Below are 24,329 nucleotides of genomic sequence, written 5' to 3'. Positions count from 1 at the left end.
GGCAATTGGGCGGCAGTGTTTTCCCCAAACGGCTGCCCAATAGGTACCCGGGGAAAGGGGCTCATCCTTACACCTTGAGACACTGGGGGGTCATTTATCAACCCTGAGCAAATTTGCCCATGGGCAGTAACCCATGGCAACCAATCAGATTGCTGCATTCATTGTTCTACTTGCAGCTGGCTTTAAAAAGCTGATTGGTTGCTATAGGTAACTGCCCATGGGCAAATTTGCCCAGTGTTGATAAATGAGCCCACTGTCTTTTAATGGAAAATCACGGGCCAGGGTTATAATTAATGAGCAATTTCAACATATATTGGTAAAACTGGACAACCTCCGCATATGTTGGGGGCCCTAAAATGAATTTGCTGTGGGGCCCAGTAACATATAGTGATGGACCATATGGACCACCCTCCAGCCTCTCTCTCTCCAGTAAGACAAGAAATGCTGGAACGTATTTTGCTGCAGTATGGCACTTTATTAACCCATTCATTCCATGATACTGCTCCTGCACTGCTGCTCAACGCGTGATGTTTTCTACATATAAGCACATTATATAACACACATATGGCACTCGCTCATATACATGGTTCTACACACAGAGCCGCAGGGACTAATTCATGCCACCGCTCTGTGCCATGACACCATGTTTAATTTCACAAAACATCCACAGCGCAATGGCTCCACGAAAGCACAGGCTGCACAGAAATGAAAGCTGGGGGGGCACACGCAGGGGCCGTACACAGAAGCAATTCTTTCCTTAGAGCTGACATTCAGTTGGGCCCAACAACATTGTACAGACAATTCAAAATTATTTTTTTTTTTTAATAATTGAAAAGTATCAATTGCTCTTCAACATGCCTTGTGTTGTACCTGCTGTAAGCCAAAACTAAAAGGCAAACAGGGCAACGGGTCCATAGTGAATAATAAATGGCCGTTGTGTTGTGGGGTAAGTTGCTATTAGGAGGCAGCAGAGAGTGCAGGGGAGCAGCACTTGTATATAGGGGCGAATGTTATAATGTGTGACACACTAGTGAAGGGTAAGATACCAAATAAATTCAAATAATAGGGAAAAGGTAAATACTGACTTCAGTTTATAAGCGCTGATATTATATTCTCCAGTGAGGGAGTCCCTGTTTAACTCCACAGTGGGGTATAAACTAGGGATGCACCGAATCCACTATTCTGGATTCAGCCGAACCCCTGAATTCATGGGAAGGGGGGAAATATTTTTCACTTCCTTGTTTTGTGACAAAAAGTCACGCGATTTCCCTGCACGCCCCTAATTTGGATATGCAAATTAGGATTCGGCTGGGCAGAAGGATTCAGCCGAATCCATATGATGCTGAAAAAGGACGAATCTGTATCCTGCTGAAAAAGGCCGAATCCTGAACCAAATCCTGGATTGGGTACATCCCTAGTATAAACTGATGGGATTTACACCAAGTCTCTGCCATAGGCCTGGGCACTAACTGAAGCCTGACACCACTTACATTGGTTCCTTTATCCTGCAGCAGCTTCAGCTTCTCTTTACATTGGTTCAGCTCCTCCAACACCAACTGCTTCTCCTGTTCAGCTTTTTCAAAGGTTTCCCTGAGCTCAGAGAGCTTCAGCTGGGTGTTGTCAAACTACAAAACAAGGATAATGAATGCGGGACACACAGAGATTAATCCTAATTCCATCCATGAAAGTAATAGGAAGAAAGACTGACAGAATCTGGACAGTGATGTTGGGAGTATAAATTCCATCAGGTGATGTATTTGGTAATGGAATGTTCTACCCCGTGACCTTCAACCTGTGGCTCCAACTACAACTCATTGGATTAAGAGCCAAGATGAAGTTCAGCTGAGGGGCCACAGGTTGAAGACCTCAAGCCTAACCCAAGTCACTTGAAAGTTAGTTATAGGGCAGAGACAAACACTCAGATTTGGGTGGATTAGTCGCCCCGCGACATATCTCCTCTTCTTCAGGGTGACTTATCTCCCGAACTGCCTCCCCTGCCTTCTCACCAGCTAAAATGTAAATCGCTGGAGGGATGGCACTTGGAGAGACTCCTTTTCCAAAGTCACCTGAAGCTTCCTCTACAGGAAACTTCAGAAAACGAATCGCTCTGAGTGCCATCCCGTCATTGATTTACATTTTAGCTGGCGGGAAGGCAGTTCGGGGAGATTATCCAAAATCTGCCTGTGTGCCCTGACCCTTAAATGGCACGAAAATTCCTCCAAAACAAGAACAGAGACTATTCAGTACAGGGCAGCATGAGAGGAGAGCCATTGAAGGGATGAGAGGGAAGGGAATAGACAAGGCTATGGCAGCTTACATCTTGCTGGACCCCAACGACTCTCTTTTCTGCCTCTTTAAGTTGAATCTTCAAGTTGGTCGTCTCTCTCTGACTCTGGTCTTTCAAGCAGCCCACCTGGTTTTCAAGCTCTTTTCGACTAAGTCCAAGGACACTGAGGTCATTGGTGAGATCTTGAGATTGCTTCTGAGAGCTGAAACACAAAGCAAAATTGGTGTCAAAATAAAGAATAGTCACAACACATTGCATCAATGGCAGCTTTGATACCGGATCATGGGGATATAGAGAAACGGCTGCCTTAACTCATGCAAATCCTTGTGGAAGAACAAGAACGAGCAAACAAATTCAATTCAAGCCATGGCTGGAGCAGCGGTGAGGCGGGTGTATATAGTAATATACTCTGTACTGCTATACAATATACATACAGAGATATGTGGTAACATTACCTCTGTAGCTCTCTCTCAATCCTCTGGCACTGATCACTCAGCAAAGAATTGTCCTTCTTCAGGCCATGACATTCATCTTCCAGGGAACTCACATTCTGCCTTAACCCCTCCAGTTCAGCTGGAAAGAGAGAGAACAGCGGATTGGCTAAAACAGATCAAAAACAATATTCCTTCTAATGTTACTTTGTTCACCTATTGTTACACAGTAACCGAATTCCAGCTATTTCCTATCACACATATTGTGAAATAACTGCCCCAGAGTACAGATGGGGCACCTGATCCTTCTACTGGACCACAGTGTGGCCACCATTGCACCCCACTGTCTCTTTTATAAATGTCTCCTGTGGGGGGATGTGTCATGCAGTTGGCTTATAGGGAATTATATAATTCAAAATAAAAAATGCAAATGACCTTTGGAAACTGTAGTCTTCATATCAGCTGTTAATTGTAAGATAAACGGTGCCGTGTATTTGTTACACAAGCACTAATCATGTTGGCCTGGAGCTCATATACATATTTCACAAGTTTAATAGTTGAACTGTTTTTTGCCTTGACCGCGTTTTTTTAACTCTCGCACTCTCCCAGAGATGTGTTACTGGAATCTCCAGCTGGCAATTCAGCAAATGAGTTTTGCAGATGAAGAATGAACCTTGAGAGACACTGGTTGTGATCCTAAAAGTTTATATTTAATCCCCAGCCATAAAGCAAGACCAGAGTGCTGCTGTTGCCAGTTACTATGCTCCCCTGTTGTATACTGACCTTGCCATTGGGCAGTCTCTCTCCTCTGCTGCTCCTCTCGTTCCCGACTCTGTGCTTGGAAGCTGACCTGCAGGTTCTCGATCTCCTTTTCATACTGCGAGGCTGTCTTGCGCCAGTGTTCCAGCTCAAAGCGCACCTCCTGCAGTTCTCCCTGCAACTCGGATATGTCCCCTTCCCGCTCCGAGGCGACCTGCTCCGACACACGTTTCAGCATCTCGATCTCTTCCTGAGCGTGGGTCATGGCCTCCCGAGTTCTGCCGATCTCATTTTCTTTCTGCTCGCGCAAGAGCTCGATTTCCTTCTGTAACCTCTGCAGCTGGGCTGAACATACACAAGAGAGTAAGCCAAGGTAGCCACTGGAATAGAAATACGTGTGACTACTGCACGGGAGAGTGGCACAGGCCGGACTGGCAATCTGTTGGTTCTGGCAAATGCCAGAGGGGCTGCTGTAAGATGCATAGACAGTCAGTATCTAGTGGGAGGACTGTTTGGGTCTCTGTGTACCTGAAATACCAGGGCCTATTTTGAATGCCAGTCCAGGCCTGAAGTGGCTCCTTAATTTCTTATAGTAAAAATTTAACGAAACCATCCTTAAATGTATGAGGTGTTTTGCCTTTACAGATTTAGTTATATCATCCAGTCCAAAGAAATACAGAAAAGCGATGAAAAATAGGCACACGGACAGACAAACTGCCAGTAAGGAAGGATAGGGGGCTAATATTATGGCAACACAGACCTTAAACATGGACAGGGTCCAGGAGCCAATTACGTGTGTGTATATAGATAAAGAGGTAGATGTTTGGATAACTATTGTCCCTCTCACGTCTTTAGTGCCAGCCTATGTGATTATCGGAAGACTTAAACCCAATTATTGGCTGGTTGATAAACCTTCTGTATCAGATTTTGTCAGGAGAAGCGATGAATCTGCCAGTGTAGCTCGTACTTGTCACTATGTAATGAATGGCCACAGATATATACGGGTAATTTAGGAAAAGGAGACAGGGCAATAAATCAAGCATTCAATATAGCACATGTATATAAAGATGGCAGTGCAGCAATACACTATAATGAAAGAGCAGAGACTCCTCACTGACAGTGAATGTCATTACACTGGGCTTTGATAGATCAATATTGGAACTGAGTTTCCTTGCAGGGACTGGAGGCAATACACAGTATAGAACCCAAACAGATGATATAGTTAAAGGAATTGTTCAGTGTAAAAATAAAAACTGGGTAAATAAATAGGCTGTGCAAAATAAAAAATGTATCTAATATAGTTATTAGATAGCAAAAATGTAATGTATAAAGGCTGGAGTGAGTGGATGTGTAACATAATAGCCAGAACACTACTTCCTGCTTTTCAGCTCTCTTGCTTTCCACTGATTGGTTACCAGGCAGTAACCAATCAGAGACTTGAGGGGGGGCCACATTGGTCATATCTGTTGCTTTTGAATCTGAGCTGAATGCTGAGGATCAATTACAAACTCACTGAACAGTTATGTCCCATGTGGCCCCCCTTATAGTCACTGACTAACTCAGAGTTAGAGAGCTGAAAAGCAGGAAGTAGTGTTCTGGCTATTATGTTACACATCCACTCACTCCAGCCTTTATACAATACATTTTTGGCTAACTAACTATATTAGATACATTTTATATTTTGCACAGTCTATTTACCCAGTTTTTCTTTTCACACTGCACTGTTCCTTTAACAGTATTCCCACCTCTGCTTTTCTGACTCCACCCAACACTGAAACACTGTATTGGTAGTCAGATCTCCTCCAGCACGGACTCCAGTTCCCACAATGCCTTGCATATTGTCCAATGAACAAACGTTAGAAGGCGAACAACAGAAATGTTCCAGGCAGTGCTCCTGGCTGGAGAGGAGCTCATTTCTGATGTTTCTGTAGTCAGGCAATAAAATTAGAAATAGTTTTTAACTGTGGACAGACTTACCTTGGAGATGCTGAATTTGCTTAGTGGATTCCTCAGCTTGTAGTCTGCCGGCCCTCCTTTCCTCTTCTAGCAGAGCTGCAAAGAACACACAGGAATTAGGAACACTTCTAGATATACATAAAGTGTAATTAGGAATGCACAGAATTTGGTTTGGGATTCGGCTGAATCTGTGCCATTTTCATTCAGGGATTGGACAAATCCACGTGCCTGGCCATTATAGTACCCAAACCCTTCAAATCACTTGACTTTAGGTCAAAACTTCAAAAATAGCAGATTTTTCCAAGCCAGGCATTTTGCGATGTTACAATTGCAAATTAGGATTCCGTTCGGCCAAATCCTTGGTGGAATATTCAACATTTGGCCGAAACTGGATTTGCTGAATTTCAATGTGTTTATTGTCTGGGGGCAGCAGAAAACCAACACCACAATGTGACAGATACTAAGGGGAAATATTACCTTGAAGTTCTGAGCATTTTTGTTTACTTGTTTTGACCACGTCTTGTGCCTCTAGAAGCTCCTTGTGCAGATGTTGGATTTCTGGTTTTGTCTCATTCGACCCAACGTGATGCAGCTCATCTATAGGGCGTTGAATAACACATTCAACATTAAAGGAATTCTGGGTGATTTTTATGATGTTGTTTTTATTTCTAAATTACACTGTAAATAATCGACTCTACAATATCAAATGTCATTCCTGAAGCAGCAAGTGTATTTAGTTGTAATATTGGTGTGTAGGTGCATCTCGGGTCATTTTGCCTGGTCATGTGATTTCAGAAAGAGCCAGCACTTTAGGATGGAACTGCTTTCTGGCAGGCTGTTGTTTCTCCTACTCAATGTAACTGAACGTGTCTCAGTGGGACCTGGATTTTACTAATGAGTGTTGTTCTTAGATCTACCAGGCAGCTGTTATCTTGTGTTAGGGAGCTGTTATCTGGTTACCTTCCCATTGTTCTGTTGTTTGGCTGCTGGGGGGAGAGAGGAGGTGATCACTCCAACTTGCAGTACAGCAGTAAAGAGTGACTGAAGTTTATCAGAGCACAAGTCATATGAATAAGGGCAGCTGGGAAACTGACAAAATTTCTAGCCCCATGTCAGATTTCAAAGTGAAATATTAAAAAATCTATTTGCTCTTTTGAGAAATGGATTTCATTGCAGAATTCTGCTGGATCAGCGCTATTAACTGATGCGTTTAAAAAAGCTGGTAATAAAGATCCATGTAGGTGACCAGACACAGGGCAATATTCCACTTCCGATTGACCCGTCACATTTTATCCAGTTTCATTAACCATCAGCCCAGATAAAGTGATTCCAAATGGAGAGGGCGCAAAACTGCCGCTCCTGTTACATTAATGTGGAATACAAATGCGTTATTACTGCACACAGAATTAGGACTAGTTAAGCAATAAGGGTCTTATTAAAGGGGTGGTTCATCTTTAAAGGGATACTGTCGTGGGAAAAAACTTTTTTTCGAAATGAATCAGTTAATAGTGCTGCTCCAGCAGAATTCTGCACTGAAATCCATTTCTCAAAAGAGCAAACAGATTTTTTTATATTCAATTTTGAAATCTGACATGGGGCTAGACATATTGTCAATTTCCCAGCTGCCCCAAGTCATGTGACTTGTGCTCTGATAAACTTCAGTCACTCTTTACTGCTGTACTGCAAGTTGGAGTGATATCAACCCCTCCCTTTTCCCCCCAGCAGCCTAACAACAGAACAATGGGAAGGTAACCAGATAGCAGCTCCCTAACACAAGATAAAAGCTACCTGGTAGATCTAAGAACAACACTCAATAGTAAAAACCCATGTCTCACTGAGACACATTCAGTTACATTGAGAAGGAAAAACAGCAGCCTGCCAGAAAGCATTTCTCTCATAAAGTGCAGGCATAAGTCACATGACTTGGGGCAGCTGGAAAATTGACAATATGTCTAGCCCCATGTCAGATTTCAAAATTGAAAATAAAAAAATCTGTTTTGAGAAATGGATTTCAGTGCAGAATTCTGCTGGAGCAGCACTATTAACTGATTCATTTCGAAAAAAGTTTTTTCCCACGACAGTATCCCTTTAAAGATGAACCACCCCTTTAATAAGACCCTTATTGCTTAACTAGTCCTAATTCTGTGTGCAGTAATAACGCATCTGGAGTAGCACTATTAACTGATGCGTTGTGAAAAAAAACCTGTTTTTCGATCACAGGATCCCTTTAAGGTAACTTTTAGCATGTTGTAGAATGGCTAATTCTAAGCAATTTTTCAGTTGGCCTTCATTTTTTCTTTTTCATCGTTTTTGAATGATCTGACTAAAGTTTTCAAATGGGGGTCGCTGACCCCATCTAAAAAACAAATGTTCTGTAAGGCTACAAATGTATTGTTATCGCTACTTTTTTATTACTCATCTTTCTATTCAGGCCTCTCCTATTTATATTCAGTCTCTTATTCAGATCAGTGCATGGTTGCTAGGGGAATTTGGATCCTAGCTACCAGATTGCTGAAATTACAAACTGGAGAGCTGCTGAATAAAAAGCTAAATAACTCACAAATAACAATAAAAATGAAAACCAATGGCAAATTGTCGCAGAATATCCCTCTCGACATCATAATGACAGGAAATTTAAAGGTGAACAACCACTTTAGACTAACTGCCAATTATTATGTGAAAAGCAGATTTATTCCTTCTCCTTATGGAGACCCATGTGTTCTGGAGAAAGGCAGACAATGATATTTGAAATAACTCTTGGCCTTAAAACATTTAACACAACCTGTTAAAAAAACAGAAAATTAATATAGAATTTCTACTTTATTACAAAATGGTTTGAATTGTAGCTTTATTTTTTTGCCCATAAACATTCGACAGATGTTCCTGTGACTATAGTGACAACACTGGTAAGATATTTACCTTTTAATAGAGTAACTTTGTTAGGTGATTCATTAAGTTCTCGTTCGTCCATTTGGCCGTCTGCATAGAATACAAATAATTAATATATAAATATCTTTATGACATGTATATGTAGTTTATGTTAACAAGCAGGGTGCCCCATTGTGACATCACACAGTCAGTTCTCAGTGGTGACGACACAATGCAGCCATTCCCATAACACGTATCCCAGTGTTGAAAGCAAGTTACCTGTAGTGTCGTCACTGCTTTTCTCTTTGGAGGGGCTGAGAGTGTCGGAGAGTTCGGATTCCTTTGCTTCCAGCGGACTCTCTGCAAGACAAAGCACAGAAGGAAACGTATAAGAACCAATATTCTGTAGTGACGACACAAGGTGTATATGTAGAGAGATGTGGAATGGACAGAGGCAAATGCCCATATAACTAGGGAGGAGCTACGTTGTTGTTGTGAGTTTCAACTTAACTGATCCAATTAAATTAGGGATGCAATGAATCCAGGATTCGGTTCGGGAGTCGACGGCTTTTCAGCAGGATAAAGATTAAACTGAATACTTGCGCCTGTAAATTAGGGGCGGGAATCTTGTCTGTTCAACATCACTGTTATGTATATTTGTGTGTTTGAAAACAGATAAAACACATTTTGGGAAAAAAAAATTAAGGCCTGGAAGGGAAATCACGTTCTTCACAAAATAAGGAAGTAAAAACATTTTTTCCCCCGCTTTTTCCTTTATTGTCCCTAATTTGCATATGCAAATTAGGATTCGTATTCAGTTCGGTATTCGGCCAAAATTAAAAGCTACTACAGTCATATGAAAAAGTTTGGGAACCTCTCTTAATTCTTTGGAGTTTTGTTTATCACTGGCTGAGCTCTCAAAGTAGCAACTTCCTTTTAATATGGGACCCCAGGGGCCCACCAAAAAACCTTAGATCAGGGGCCCACTCTCAGTACTACTATTTTTTCTCTCCTCACTCAACCTCTATTCTCATAGTCTCTTTTATTTATATACTATAATCTATTATTCCAATGGTCATTAAATAGGTCAACAGCTTGAGGGCCACTGATTCCTGGGCCCCCCGGGAGTTTTCCTGGTATCCCGGTGGACCAGTCCAACACTGCATGTCTTATGGAAACAGTAGTGAGTTAAGTTTTTTGGATTAACAGAAAATATACAATATGCATCATAAAATTAGACAGGTACATAAATGTAGGCACCCCAACAGAGATATTACATCAATACTTAGTTACAAATGTAACAGCCTCTAGACGCCTCCTATAGCCTTTGATGAGTGTCTGGATTCTGGATGTGGCTATTTGTGACCATTGGTCCATACAAAATCTCTCCAGTTCAGTTAAATTTGATGGCTGCCGAGCATGGACAGTCTGCTTCAAATCATCCCATAGATTTTCCATGATATTCAAGTCGGGGGACTCCAGAATATTGTACTTGTCCCTCTGCATAAATGTCTGTAGATTTCCAAGTGTGTTTAGGGTCATTGTCTTGTTGGAATATCCGACCCCTGCAGTGTAACTTCAACTTTGTGACTGATGCTTGAACATTATCCTGAAGAATTTGTTGATATTGGGTTGAATTCCTCCGACCCTCGACTTTAACAAGGGCCCCAGTAGTCCCTGAACTAGCCACACAGCCCCTGAACTAGCCACACAGCCCCTGAACTAGCCACACAGCCCCTGAACTAGCCACACAGCATGATGGGACCTCCACCAAATGTGACAGCCGGTAGCAGCTGTTTTTCTTGGAATGCCGTGTTCTTCTTCCGCCATGCAAAACGATTTTTGTTATGAGCAAATAACTCAAGTTTTGTCTCAGTCCAAAGCACTTTGTTCCAAAATGACTGTGACTTGTCTAAATGATCTTTTCCATACAACAAGCGAGTGTGTTTGTGTGAGTGCAGAAAGGGCTTCTCATCCCCCTGCCATACACATGTTCTTTGTGCAAATTGTGCTGAATTGTAGAACGATGTACAGATACACCTGCATCTGCAGCAAGATCTTCTTGCAGGTCTTTGGAGATGATCTTTGGGTTGTCTGTAACATTCTCACAATCCTCCGCATATGTCGCTCCTGGATTTTTCTTGGCCTGTCAGACCTGGGTTTTACAGCAACTGTGCCTGTGGCCTTCCATTTCCTCATTACATTCCTTACAGTTGGAACTGACAGTTTAATAAACCTCTGAGATGCTTTTTGTAGCCTTCCCCTAAACCCTGATACTGAACAATCTTTGTTTTCAGATCTTTTGAGAGTTGCTTTGAGGATCCCATGCTGTCACTCTTCAGAGGAGAGTCAAACAGAAGCACAACTTGCAATTGGTCACCTTAAATACCTTTTCTCATGATTGGACACACCTGCCTATGTAGTTCAAGTCTTAACAAGCTAATCCCACCAATTTGGTGTTGCCAGTAATCAGTAATGAGCAGTTACATGCATTCAAATTAGCAAAATTACAAGGGTGCCCAATTTTTGCACAGCCAGTTTGATTTAATCTCATACAACTGAATACTGCTTCACTAAAAAATTTTGTTCAGAAAACACCCCAGTACTCGGATGTTCCTGGGAAATGAAAGACATACCACTGGTATCTTTTTTTGTTGAAAGTGGAGTAAATTATTATGCAGGCTGAGAGGGGTTCCCAAACTTTTTCATATGACTGTATATACAGGCAGCCAAACGCAGCAAAGACACTGGGCAGAAGTGTTGTACAGAACACAGCAGCTTTGGGCAGGGAGGGAATCGGATATTAATGTACTTATGTTGTATACTTTATTTATTCCCGTTCTTACTCACACTCAGGCAAGATACATTGTGACGGTGCAAAGTTCTCCCGAGTGGCTATTTTTACAAGTGTACACTCACACTCTTATTAAGTGAAAGGGAATGCACTGACACACACTCTAACTGTGAACGCTCAGAAGATTAATCTAGTATTATCGCCATTCTTTCCCAAATAGGGTCTTATTGTCTCTACAGCTCATGTCTACACAACAGCTGCACACAACGGATCAGTCGGCGGACACTCCAAACTATTTTTGATTTTTGGATTAAAAACAAAAAAATTGTTCTTCTCTGCCGCTCTCCTTCACAACAGGCAGAAATGGGGAAAAAATGGGAGTTGATTAGGCAGAACTGTATCTCAAGAGCCATACGGGGAAACTAAGGAGGAAGAATCGGGATTAAGGATTGAACTAGAAACTTTTTGCAGCCTGAGCTACGGTGTTGCCATAACAAGTACAAAATGAAGAACAGGTGGAACACAACAGATTATGTATTACATTCCACATACAAACATGTCTGTTTTATGAATATACAGGTATGGGACCTGTTATCCAGAATGCTTGGGACCTGGGGTTTTACAGATAATGGATCTTTCCATAATTTGAATCTTCATACCTTAAGTCTACTAGAAAATTATATAAACATTAAATAAAGCCAATAGGCTGGTTTTGCTTCCAATAAGGATTATTTATATCTTAGTTGGGATCAAGTACAAGCGACTACAGGGAAAAAGGAAATTATTTTAAAAAATTTGGATTATTTGGATAAAATGGAGTCTATGGGAGACGGCCTTTCCGTAATTTCTGGATAACAGATCTCATAAGTGTACGGGATCTGTTATCTGGAAGCTACAATTAAGGAAAGGCCGTCTCCCATAGTCTCTATTGTAAGCAAATAATTCCAGTTTTTAAAAATGATTTCCTTTTTCTCTGTAATAAAACAGTATCATGTACTTATATAAGCAATCCTTATTGGTAGCAAAACACTCCAAATTGGTTTAATTCATTTTTTGATTATTTTTTTTAGCAGTCTGAAGGTCTAAATTACAGAAAGACCTCTTACCTAAAAAAAATTTTTCTAGTGCCTCTTCCATGTACAGTATAACACACAGCAGGAAAAAAACAGTGCCAATTCCATGTATAATACCCAGAACAGACAGCAGATAAATACAGGGCCAATTGCATGTATAATACCCCAGAACACACAGCAGGATAAATACAGTGCCAATTCCATGTATAATACCCCAGAACACACAGCAGATAAATACAGTGCCAATTCCATGTATAATATCCCAGAACACACAGCAGATAAATACAGGGCCAATTCCATGTATAATACCCCAGAACACACAGTAGATAAATACAGGACCAATTCCATGTATAATACCCCAGAACACACAGCAGATAAATACAGGGCCAATTCCATGTATAATACCCCAGAACACACAGCAGATAAATACAGGGTCAATTCCATGTATAATACCCAGAACACACAGCAGATAAATACAGTGCCAATTCCATGTATAATACCCCAGAACACACAGCAGATAAATACAGGGCCAATTCCATGTATAATACCCCAGAACACACAGTAGATAAATACAGGACCAATTCCATGTATAATACCCCAGAACACACAGCAGATAAATACAGGGCCAATTCCATGTATAATACCCCAGAACACACAGCAGATAAATACAGGGTCAATTCCATGTATAATACCCAGAACACACAGCAGATAAATACAGTGCCAATTCCATGTATAATACCCCAGAACACACAGCAGATAAATACAGGGCCAATTCCATGTATAATACCCCAGAACCCACAGCAGATAAATACAGTGACAATTCCATGTATAATACCCAGAACACACAGCAGATAAATACAGTGCCAAATCCATGTATAATACCCCAGAACACACAGCAGGAAAAAAACAGTGCCAATTCCATGTATAATACCCAGAACAGACAGCAGATAAATACAGGGCCAATTGCATGTATAATACCCCAGAACCCACAGCAGATAAATACAGGGCCAATTCCATGTATAATACCCCAGAACCCACAGCAGATAAATACAGGGCCAATTCCATGTATAATACCCCAGAACACACAGCAGATAAATACAGGGACAATTCTATGTATAATACCCCAGAACCCACAGCAGATAAATACAGGGCCAATTCCATGTATAATACCCCAGAACCCACAGCAGATAAATACAGGGCCAATTCCATGTATAATACCCCAGAACCCACAGCAGATAAATACAGTGACAATTCCATGTATAATACCCAGAACACACAGCAGGATAAATACAGTGCCAAATCCATGTATAATACCCCAGAACACACAGCAGGAAAAAAACAGTGCCAATTCCATGTATAATACCCAGAACAGACAGCAGATAAATACAGGGCCAATTCCATGTATAATACCCCAGAACCCACAGCAGATAAATACAGGGCCAATTCCATGTATAATACCCCAGAACCCACAGCAGATAAATACAGGGCCAATTCCATGTATAATACCCCAGAACACACAGTAGATAAATACAGGGCCAATTCCATGTATAATACCCCAGAACACACAGCAGATAAATACAGTGTCAATTCCATGTATAATACCCCAGAACACACAGCAGATAAATACAGTGCCAATTCCATGTATAATACCCCAGAACACACAGCAGATAAATACAGTGCCAATTCCATGTATAATACCCCAGAACACACAGCAGGAAAAAAACAGTGCCAATTCCATGTATAATACCCAGAACAGACAGCAGATAAATACAGTGCCAATTCCATGTATAATACCCCAGAACACACAGCAGATAAATACGGGGCCAATTCCATGTATAATACCCCAGAACACACAGTAGGATAAATACAGTGCCAATTCCATGTATAATACCCCAGAACACACAGCAGATAAATACAGGGCCAATTCCATGTATCATACCCAGAACACACAGCAGATAAATACAGTGCCAATTCCATGTATAATACCCCAGAACACACAGCAGGATAAATACAGGGCCAATTCCATGTATAATACCCCAGAACACACAGCAGGATAAATACAGTGCCAATTCCATGTATAATATCCCAGAACACACAGCAGATAAATACAGTGCCAATTCCATGTATAATACCCAGAACACACAGCAGATAAATACAGTGCCAATTCCATGTATAATACCCAGAACACACAGCAGATAAATACAGGGCCAATTCCATGTATAATACCCAGAACACACAGCAGGATAAATACAGTGCCAATTCCATGTATAATATCCCAGAACACACAGCAGATAAATACAGTGCCAATTCCATGTATAATACCCAGAACACACAGCAGATAAATACAGGGCCAATTCCATGTATAATACTCAGAACACACAGCAGGATAAATACAGTGCCAAATCCATGTATAATACCCCAGAACACACAGCAGGATAAATAGAGGGCCAATTCCATGTATAATACCCCAGAACACACAGTAGGATAAATACAGTGCCAATTCCATGTATAATATCCCAGAACACACAGCAGATAAATACAGTGCCAATTGCATGTATAATACCCAGAACACACAGCAGGATAAATACAGGGCCAATTCCATGTATAATACCCCAGAACACACAGCAGATAAATACAGGGCCAATTCCATGTATAATACCCCAGAACACACAGTAGGATAAATACAGTGCCAATTCCATGTATAATATCCCAGAACACACAGCAGATAAATACAGTGCCAATTCCATGTATAATACCCAGAACACACAGCAGATAAATACAGGGCCAATTCCATGTATAATACCCAGAACACACAGCAGGATAAATACAGGGCCAATTCCATGTATAATACCCCAGAACACACAGCAGGATAAATACAGTGCCAATTCCATGTATAATACCCCAGAACACACAGCAGATAAATACAGTGCCAATTCCATGTATAATACCCAGAACACACAGCAGGATAAATACAGTGCCAATTCCATGTATAATACCCCAGAACACACAGCAGGATAAATATACAGTGCCAATTCCATGTATAATACCCCAGAACACACAGCAGATAAATACAGTGCCAATTCCATGTATAATACCCCAGAACACACAGCAGATAAATACAGTGCCAATTCCATGTATAATACCCAGAACACACAGCAGGATAAATACAGTGCCAATTCCATGTATAATACCCCAGAACACACAGCAGGATAAATACAGTGCCAATTCCATGTATAATACCCCAGAACACACAGCAGATAAATACAGAGCCAATTCCATGTATAATACCCCAGAACACACAGCAGATAAATACAGGGCCAATTCCATGTATAATACCCAGAACACACAGCAGGATAAATACAGTGACAATTCCATGTATAATACCCCAGAACACACAGCAGGATAAATACAGTGCCAATTCCATGTATAATACCCCAGAACACACAGCAGATAAATACAGTGCCAATTCCATGTATAATACCCCAGAACACACAGCAGATAAATACAGGGCCAATTCCATGTATAATACCCAGAACACACAGCAGGATAAATACAGTGCCAATTCCATGTATAATACCCCAGAACACACAGCAGGATAAATACAGTGCCAATTCCATGTATAATACCCCAGAACACACAGCAGGATAAATACAGGGCCAATTCCATGTATAATACCCCAGAACACACAGCAGATAAATACAGGGCCAATTCCATGTATAATACCCAGAACACACAGCAGGATAAATACAGTGACAATTCCATGTATAATACCCCAGAACACACAGCAGATAAATACAGAGCCAATTCCATGTATAATACCCCAGAACACACAGCAGATAAATACAGGGCCAATTCCATGTATAATACCCCAGAACACACAGCAGGATAAATACAGAGCCAATTCCATGTATAATACCCCAGAACACACAGCAGATAAATACAGGGCCAATTCCATGTATAATACCCAGAACACACAGCAGGATAAATACAGTGACAATTCCATGTATAATACCCCAGAACACACAGCAGGATAAATACAGTGCCAATTCCATGTATAATACCCCAGAACACACAGCAGGATAAATACAGTGCCAATTCCATGTATAATACCCCAGAACACACAGCAGGATAAATACAGTGCCAATTCCATGTATAATACCCCAGAACACACAGCAGGATAAATACAGTGCCAATTCCATGTATAATACCCCAGAACACACAGCAGATAAATACAGTGCCAATTCCATGTATAATACCCCAGAACACACAGCAGATAAATACAGTGCCAATTCCATGTATAATACCCAGAACACACAGCAGGATAAATACAGTGCCAATTCCATGTATAATACCCCAGAACACACAGCAGATAAATACAGTGCCAATTCCATGTATAATACCCCAGAAAACACAGCAGGATAAATACAGTGCCAATTCCATGTATAATACCCCAGAACACACAGCAGATAAATACAGAGCCAATTCCATGTATAATACCCCAGAACACACAGCAGATAAATACAGTGCCAATTCCATGTATAATACCCCAGAACACACAGTAGATAAATACAGGGCCAATTCCATGTATAATACCCCAGAACACACAGCAGATAAATACAGGGCCAATTCCATGTATAATGGAATTCTCGCAGCTTAAAGGGCAATTCACCTTCATTATCAAAAATGCAATAACAGAAAAAAAAAACCGAAATGTGTTCAAATTTTCATAACCTGCCAAATTTTGTAAAATGAGCATGGTAATTAGGGGGATGTGGCCACAAAAATGGGTGTGGTCAAAGGTTTTTTGCTTAGATACGCACAGCTACTTTTTTATCCCTCTTTTTATTTCCAAAATGTTGGGAGGTATGCGTACACTTTCCAACACACTTTGGGGTTTAGAGGAGAAAAACATGTAAAAGTTAATAAATTGTCTGGAGTAATGTATAGAAGGGCATGGGAGGGAAAGATAGAGGAGCCTGCAGAAGAGCAGGTTAACTTTAAAAAGACAATTAAGTTGTATAAATGAGATTTATTTCATATAGAAGCATATAGGGGCTCTGCAGGTGGGTCTTACAGGGTCTGATTGGCTGTGTAAAGGTGGCCATACACTGAGAGATCCACTAGTTTGGAAGTCGCCAAATGAGCGGATCTCTCCCAGATATGCCCACCACGGGCGATATCAGCTCATAATGAAAGGTAAATGGGATTACACGGGCCAATAGGCAGCCAAATCGGTCTGTCAGCAGCTTTTATTGGCCAGTGTATGGCCACCTTAAGTTATAACCCCACCCACTTAAACGTTGGTTATGGACAGAGTGGAGACCATACAATAGGCACTCGACAAACACTGACACTGCTACATCTCAATGTACATATTACGGGCATTAAGGTCCCCATACACTGGCCAATATAAGTTGCCAACAGATTAAAGCTGGCCACAGATGATTCGTACAATCGGACTTCCCCATCTCCCGACCTGCCACTAACCATTCCGATCAAATAAAGTAGAAAAGAACAGATGAGCCGATGTTCTGCCCCTGACAGCAATCGTACGATAGTTATGTCCGACAAAGCTAGTGACAGTCTCCCTCTGAAAATCGTACGATCGGCAATACACGCAGAGATATTACCCGCAGCCGACAGAAATCTATTAACCTGTCCGATCGACCAATTGACCGATCTCCGCCGGACGGAAAATGTCGGGACTCTCCACACACGGTCTGATGGTCTGAATCCTCGATTCGTACGATCAGATCTTTGTGCCTATGGCCAGCTTTAGTCGGCTGCTTATTGGGCAGTGTATGGGGCCCTCCTGAGTCATTTGATATATGGATGAAAGTTGGCCAGATGTGCAGGTTTACAAATCCCGTCAGCTCAAGGGCCACATTGGTTCATTGACGAAGATGTTGAACAGTCCGTATTCTCCTTGTTGTGATTGTGATTGGGCCCTAGGGTCAGCTCGCGATCGGATCACCTACACAGTGGTCGTCTTTAATTATGGTCACCGTTACACATCAGCAGGGGCAAGACCCCCAACTATGGAGGGTGTATGGTCTCTATAAAGCTGCTCTCTGTGCTGATATTTCTGTGCTCTCCTTCCCTCCTGTCTGAATTCATCCCTCCCTGGGCTTTGGCTGGAGAACAACAAACAGTTTCTAATCTTATCAGTTCCGTACACAAGCGCTGCTCCAGCAGGACCATGTAAGGGCAAAATGACAGATGCTCAAAACCCTTTGGAACAGGTCTGTGCTGAGGAGGAGTCGGCCACAATCCCAAAAGGCGGCAGCCAGCATTTGGGAAAGGATTAACCCTTTAATGCCAATCACGCTCAAAATATTAAATTAAGAGGGTCTGGCTGTGCCCAGCATCTGAATACTACTAAAAAAAGGAATGTGCATCATTCTATTTGGTAGCAATGACAATGATCCCCATCAGCAGAACTACAGTTCCCAAGAGCTGAAAGGAGCTGCAATGCTACTGCACATTTAGGACTGACGGATGAAAAACTAATTTTAAGCAATTGCCCGTCTTTGGATGTTTTCATGTTATTCCTAATTGCAATGGAGAGCAGTGTGGGTCTGTCCCATTCGATCCTGTGCCCAACGTAGGAGAAGCCAGCAGCTAAATAGACCTGTGAAGACTCGTGCAAGGCTGACATTGTTTCCAGAGTGCAGAATGGCACAGATACTGCTTTCAATTACAAATAACAAATCTATCCTGGAAAGTTGCTTAATTACATTTTCTTTGTCTTGGCAAATATTTGTTTTTGATTTTATATGCCCATTAAATAAACAATATCACCCAAAAAAATCTTGCTGCGGATGCCCATGTCCCCTTGCAATTTCTATACGGTATCAGACCGTCTCTATGCCGGGCTTCTCTGATTCAGTAGCTGACGGATAGGAAGAGAATGAGGCTGAGAAGCCCATTTACCTTTGAAGTGCTGCTGCTCCTGGTCTCCTCTGATCAGGTGTTGGTCTATCAGCTTGTCTGGCAAATAGAGGAAACGTCAGTGAGTGGCGGCAGAAGAAGAATCAACTTCATCTCACATTCCATGCCCTTAATAACAGGAGGAGGAGGGCCCACCCCGATCATGTCCTACAGGCAGGATTTAGGCTGCACGCTTAGTAATGGAGCTTTTTATAACTATGGGATTCACACAGCACACGTACTTCCCTGTGTTGCATTTCATGCAATCATTTGTCCTGTAATTGCACTGGAACCCAAAATGCATTTGGAACAATCTCTAAGGAAAGAAAATTTTTTGTGTGACTAAATGTTCCTCACAAGTGAATGACGGGCCTGCTCCCTTCAAGCTTTGTTTGAATAAATGTCTACTTTTTGAAGGAATTGTTCAGTATAAAAACTGGGTAAATAAATAGGCTGTGCAAAATAAAAAATGTATCTAATATAGTTAGTTAGCCAAAAATGTAATGTATAAAGGCTGGAGTGATTGGATGTGTAACATAATAGCCAGAACACTACTTCCTGCTTTTCAGTGAAAAGCCTCGTTAAAATCGGTGGCCCATTTGTAATTAGCCTACATAAGTAGAGTCACATGGACACACGGACAGTACAGTATGGGACCTGTTATCCAGGATGCTCAGGACCTGGGGTTTCCCAGATCATTTGGATCGTCAGACTAGAAAATCGTATAAACATTAAATAAACCCAATAGGCTGGTTTTACCTCCAATAAGGATTAATTATATCTTAGTTGGGAACAAGTACAAGCGACTGTTTTATTATTACACAGAGAAAGGAAATCAATTTTAAAAAAAATGACTTTTCCCCAATTCGGAGCTTTCTGGATAACGGATCTTTCTGTAATTTGGATCTTCACACCTTAAGTCTACTAGAAAATCATATAAACATTAAATAAACCCAATTTTTTTGATTATTTGATTGTAATGGAGTCTATGGGAGACGGCCTTTCCGTAATTCGGAGCTTTCTGGATAACGAGTTTCCGGATAATGGATCCCATACCCGTATTAGGAACATCTGACGGAGCTGAGCCGATACCAAAACACCAGTTGGGGTTAGTTGCCCTGGAAGTTTTGGCCAGTGACCCTTCTGGCTTGTGCCAATACATGTGCCTCTCCCGTCTCTCAGCAGGGGAAATATTTGGCTGCCGCGTCCTCATTAATAAAATGCTCAGAACAAGCCAAGCAAGTGGCGTCACTATTGAAGAGTCCAGCGATTCCTGTATCCCATCAGCTGCTCTCTCTCTAGGGAAGCCCTCTCCTTCCTCAGTGATGATACCCAATACCCCTACAGCTCCCAGTGTATCTATTAATAAAAACCTTCCTTCTCTGCCTTCCCGTATTAAACTTCTGCTCCCCAGCACAAGGTATAGCCATTACCAGGCCCTTCTCAAGCCTCCGACACTGACAGCAAACATATGAATAGGACTGATCTCTGGCTCCCAATTATCACTGGAGTCAGGTCACTGAGCCTTCTAGAAGGGCAATACCTAAATGTATAAGTGCAGGGTTAATAGCCCAATTCAGTACAACATTTAGAATCTTCCAAAGATACTCACTTAATAAAATCTGAAAGAAGCTCACTGCCCGGCACATGGGGGAACAGAAAGCAATGAAAAAGCCAATAAACCCTTCAAACAGATATGGGACCCGTTATCCAGAATGCTCAGGACCTGGGGTTTTCAGGATAAGGGATCTTTCGTCATTTGGATGTTCATACCTTAAGTCTACTAGAAAATCATGTAAACATTAAATAAACCCAATAGGCTGGTTTTGCTTCCAATAAGGATTAATTACATCTTAGTTGGGATCAAGTACAAGCGACTGTTTTATTATTACTAGGAATGCACCGAACCCCCTATTTTGGATTCGGCCAAACCCCCTATTTTGGATTCGGCCGAACCCCCTATTTTGGATTCGAACCCCGAATCCTTCACGAAAGATTCGGCCAAATACTGAACCGAATCCTAATTTGCATATGCAAAGTAGGGGTGGAAAAGGGAACATTTTTTTTTTACTTCCTTGTTTTGTGACAAAAAAAGTCACGAGATTTCCCTCCCCGCCCCTTAGGATTCGGCCGAATCCTGCTGAAAAAGACGGAATCCCGAACCGAATCCTGGATTCGGTGCATCTCTAATTATTACAGAGAAAAAGGAAATCAGTTTTAAAAATGTGGATTATTTGGATAAAATGGAGTTTACGGGAGATGGCCTTTCCGTAATTCGGAGCTTTCTGGATAAAGGTTTTCCGGATAACCGATCCCATACCTGTATTCTATAGCACACTCTTATATTAAAGCTATTGTCCCTATTCAATCTTGGGTAACATTGCAAATGGTTTCATAAATAAAAGGGGTGATTATGGGATATCGGCATTTGGTTATTTAGAAGAACCATCCCCTCCCCCACCATTAACTGCCAGTTTTCTTTAATGTTAATAAGGCTGGTGTGTGGCTCCCTCTGTATAAGCCACTGTATGGGAAAGCACAGTGTGTATTTGTGCTACAATCCAAGTAACGTTCAGCCTAAAGGGGTGACTCATCTTTAAGGTAACTTTTATTATGTTATAGAATGGCTAATTCTAAGCAACTTTTCAATTGGCCTTCGTTATTTTTTTTATTATAGTTTTTGAATTTTGCCTTCTTCTTCTGACTCTTTCCAGCTTTCAAAAGGAGGTCACTGACCCCATCTAAAAAACAAATGCTCTATAAGGCTACAAATGTATTGTTATTTTTACTTTTTATAACTCATCTTTCTCCTATTCATATTCCAGTCTCTTATGCAAATCAGTGCGTGGTTGCTAGGGGTATTTTGGACCCTAGCAACCAGATGGCTGAAATTGCAAACTGGAGAGCTGCTCAATAAAAAGCTAAATAACTCAAAAACCACAAATAATAAAAACCAATTGCAAATTGTCACTCTCGACATCATACTAACAGTTAATTTAAGGGTGAATAACCTCTGTATGCATTAGGAGTGGCAAAATAATGCTTACCAAAAATTAATGTAAATTAAAATTGTAGAACAAAGAATAAATGAAAATCAAATGGCCATAAATGTGCATAGAGGCAAATAAAACTACTGGCTAACCGAAAGCAGTTAATTGTATGGCGAAGTTTCCCTTTAAAACATATATGAAAGCACATAAAAACAATACAAGGGCAGGAAGCAATGGAGACGTAAGGATCAAACACACTTACCTGTATCTGCATTGCCGTTGATTTTGGGTATGAAGTCCCCAACTTGGATGCCTACGATTACAAAATACAATTATGTAACATTGAGAGAAAAAACAAAAAATGAAGAGGCTGAATAATTTTAATTGTCATATTTTTCCCATCACACTGTCTGCTGAACGTAACTCAATAACCATTAGCAGTAACAACCTGTGTAGAACAGCGCCACCTGCTGGTATCAATGCCACACACTATAGACAGAGAAAGTGGACACTGTTTATACAAAACACTTTATCCGTGTTTATTTATGTCTGTACGTTTGGGTGGAGTATGAGCCTATAGAATATTTTGCATGCTGAACATTCTATTCTATTTATACATATAGGTGGGTCCGCCATTGTGTGTGTCTTTACTAATATACAGCCATCAAAACAAACTACAGGAATGTTCTGGGTACACAATAAACGAGACCCATATAGTGTAGTGCATAAGGGAAACAATATGGCTGCACTATGTGATATACACTGTTTCTGTTGCACCTGCAGACGAGCGACTAATGTTGTAAATAACGTTACCTACAAATACGGACGATACAGGATTCATATAGGCCACAAGGTCTGAGATGCAGAGGAGATACAGTTAGGCCCATTAATATTTGGAAAGAGAACTTTTTTTCAAATGTTGGTTCTGTACATGACCACAATGAAGTTTAAATGTAACAACTCAGGTGCAGTTGAACTGCAGACTTTCAGCTTTAATTCAGTGGGTTGAACAAAAAGATTCTATAAAAATCTGACGAACTAAAGCCTTTTTTTTTTTGATAAAAAACAATCACTTAAATCCAGAGGCTCAAAAGTAATTGGACAAATTAAAAGACTAAAAAATAAAATGTCTATTTCTAATAGTTGGTTGAAAAGCCTTTGCTGCAATGACAGGCTGAAGTGTTGAACTCATGGACATCAGCAGATTGTGGGTTTGCTCCTGTTTAATGCTCTGCCAGGCCTTTACTGCAGCCGCTTCTTTCACTTGCTGTTTGTTTGTGGCCTTTCTGTCCCACGTTTAGTCTTCAACAAGTGAAATGCAGCTCAATTGGCTTCACATCAGGTGACTTGGTCATTCAACAATATTCCACTTCTTTGCTTTAATAAACTCCTGGGTTGCTTTGGCTCTATGTTTTGGCTCATTATGAGACGCCTCCCAATCAATGTGAGTGCATTTAGCTGGATGTGAGCAGTCCTGAGTGTCTCTGAAGAGCTCACAATTCATTCTTGTGCTTCTGTCCTGTGTCACATGATGGATAAACACTAGTGTCCCAGTGCCACTGGCAGCCAATCACGCCCAAGCCATCACACTGCCTCCCAAATCTTTTATACACAACTGTGCTATGCTTTGGATCATCAGCTCTTCCACTCCTTCTCCACACTTTTTACTTGCCATCATTCTGCTAGAGCTTCATCTTGGTTTCATCTGTCCAAAGAATGTTTTCCAGAACTGTGCTGCTTTTTTAGATGTTATTTATCAAAGTCCAATGTAGCCTTTGTATTGTTGATGCTTATGAGTGGCTTGTACCTTGCAGTGCCCCTCTGTATTTACTTCATACAGTCTTCTCTTTATGGCAGACTTGGATATGGAGACTCTACCTCCTGGAGACTGTTCTTCACTTGTTTGGCTGTTGTGAAGGGCTTTCTCTTCCCCATGGAAATGATTCTGAGATCATCCACCACTGTTGTCTTCCGTGGACGTCCAGGTCTTTTTGTGTTGCTGAGTTCACCAATGATTTCTTTCTTTCTCACCATGTACCAAACTGGAGATTTTGCCTCTCCTAATATTGGAGCAATTTCTCGGATGGGTTTTTTCTGTTTTTGCAGCTTAAGGATGGCTTGTTTCACCTGCATGGAGAGCTCCTGTGACCCCATGTTGTCTGTTCCACATACACCCCCCCCCCCTCAAATCAACTCAACTGCTTCATTGATAATGACATAACCAAGGAATTGCCCCACCTG

At 41.2% G+C, this 24,329-nt stretch overlaps 1 protein-coding gene across 8 annotated transcripts in view; it reads right to left on the bottom strand.

Moving 5' to 3' along the window:
* Positions 1 to 24,329, bottom strand: part of slmap.S (sarcolemma associated protein S homeolog) — a 107,460-nt gene that overhangs the window by 5,864 nt on the left and 77,267 nt on the right. For 4 of the 8 annotated variants that reach the window (XM_018261516.2, XM_018261515.2, XM_041561835.1 and 1 more), the window contains 10 exons: positions 22,351 to 22,401; positions 19,102 to 19,158; positions 8,581 to 8,661; positions 8,353 to 8,412; positions 5,911 to 6,030; positions 5,455 to 5,529; positions 3,502 to 3,822; positions 2,743 to 2,860; positions 2,318 to 2,489; positions 1,491 to 1,625 (listed from right to left, as the gene is read on the bottom strand). In XM_018261516.2, the coding sequence (XP_018117005.1) occupies positions 1,491 to 1,625; positions 2,318 to 2,489; positions 2,743 to 2,860; positions 3,502 to 3,822; positions 5,455 to 5,529; positions 5,911 to 6,030; positions 8,353 to 8,412; positions 8,581 to 8,661; positions 19,102 to 19,158; positions 22,351 to 22,401 (1,190 nt within the window). Of the gene's footprint in view, positions 1 to 1,490; positions 1,626 to 2,317; positions 2,490 to 2,742; positions 2,861 to 3,501; positions 3,823 to 5,454; positions 5,530 to 5,910; positions 6,031 to 8,352; positions 8,413 to 8,580; positions 8,662 to 17,655; positions 17,680 to 18,146; positions 18,254 to 19,101; positions 19,159 to 22,350; positions 22,402 to 24,329 lie in introns of those variants that run through there. The other 4 variants (XM_018261518.2, XM_018261519.2, XM_041561833.1 and 1 more) reach the window with 3 other exon arrangements.

The sequence above is a fragment of the Xenopus laevis genome, chromosome 4S, assembly GCF_017654675.1.
Source record: "Xenopus laevis strain J_2021 chromosome 4S, Xenopus_laevis_v10.1, whole genome shotgun sequence".
In the NCBI taxonomy this organism is placed as follows: Eukaryota; Metazoa; Chordata; class Amphibia; order Anura; family Pipidae; genus Xenopus; species Xenopus laevis.
The sequence above is the reverse complement of the archived record's forward strand: the minus strand, read 5'-3'. Positions and strand labels throughout refer to the sequence as shown.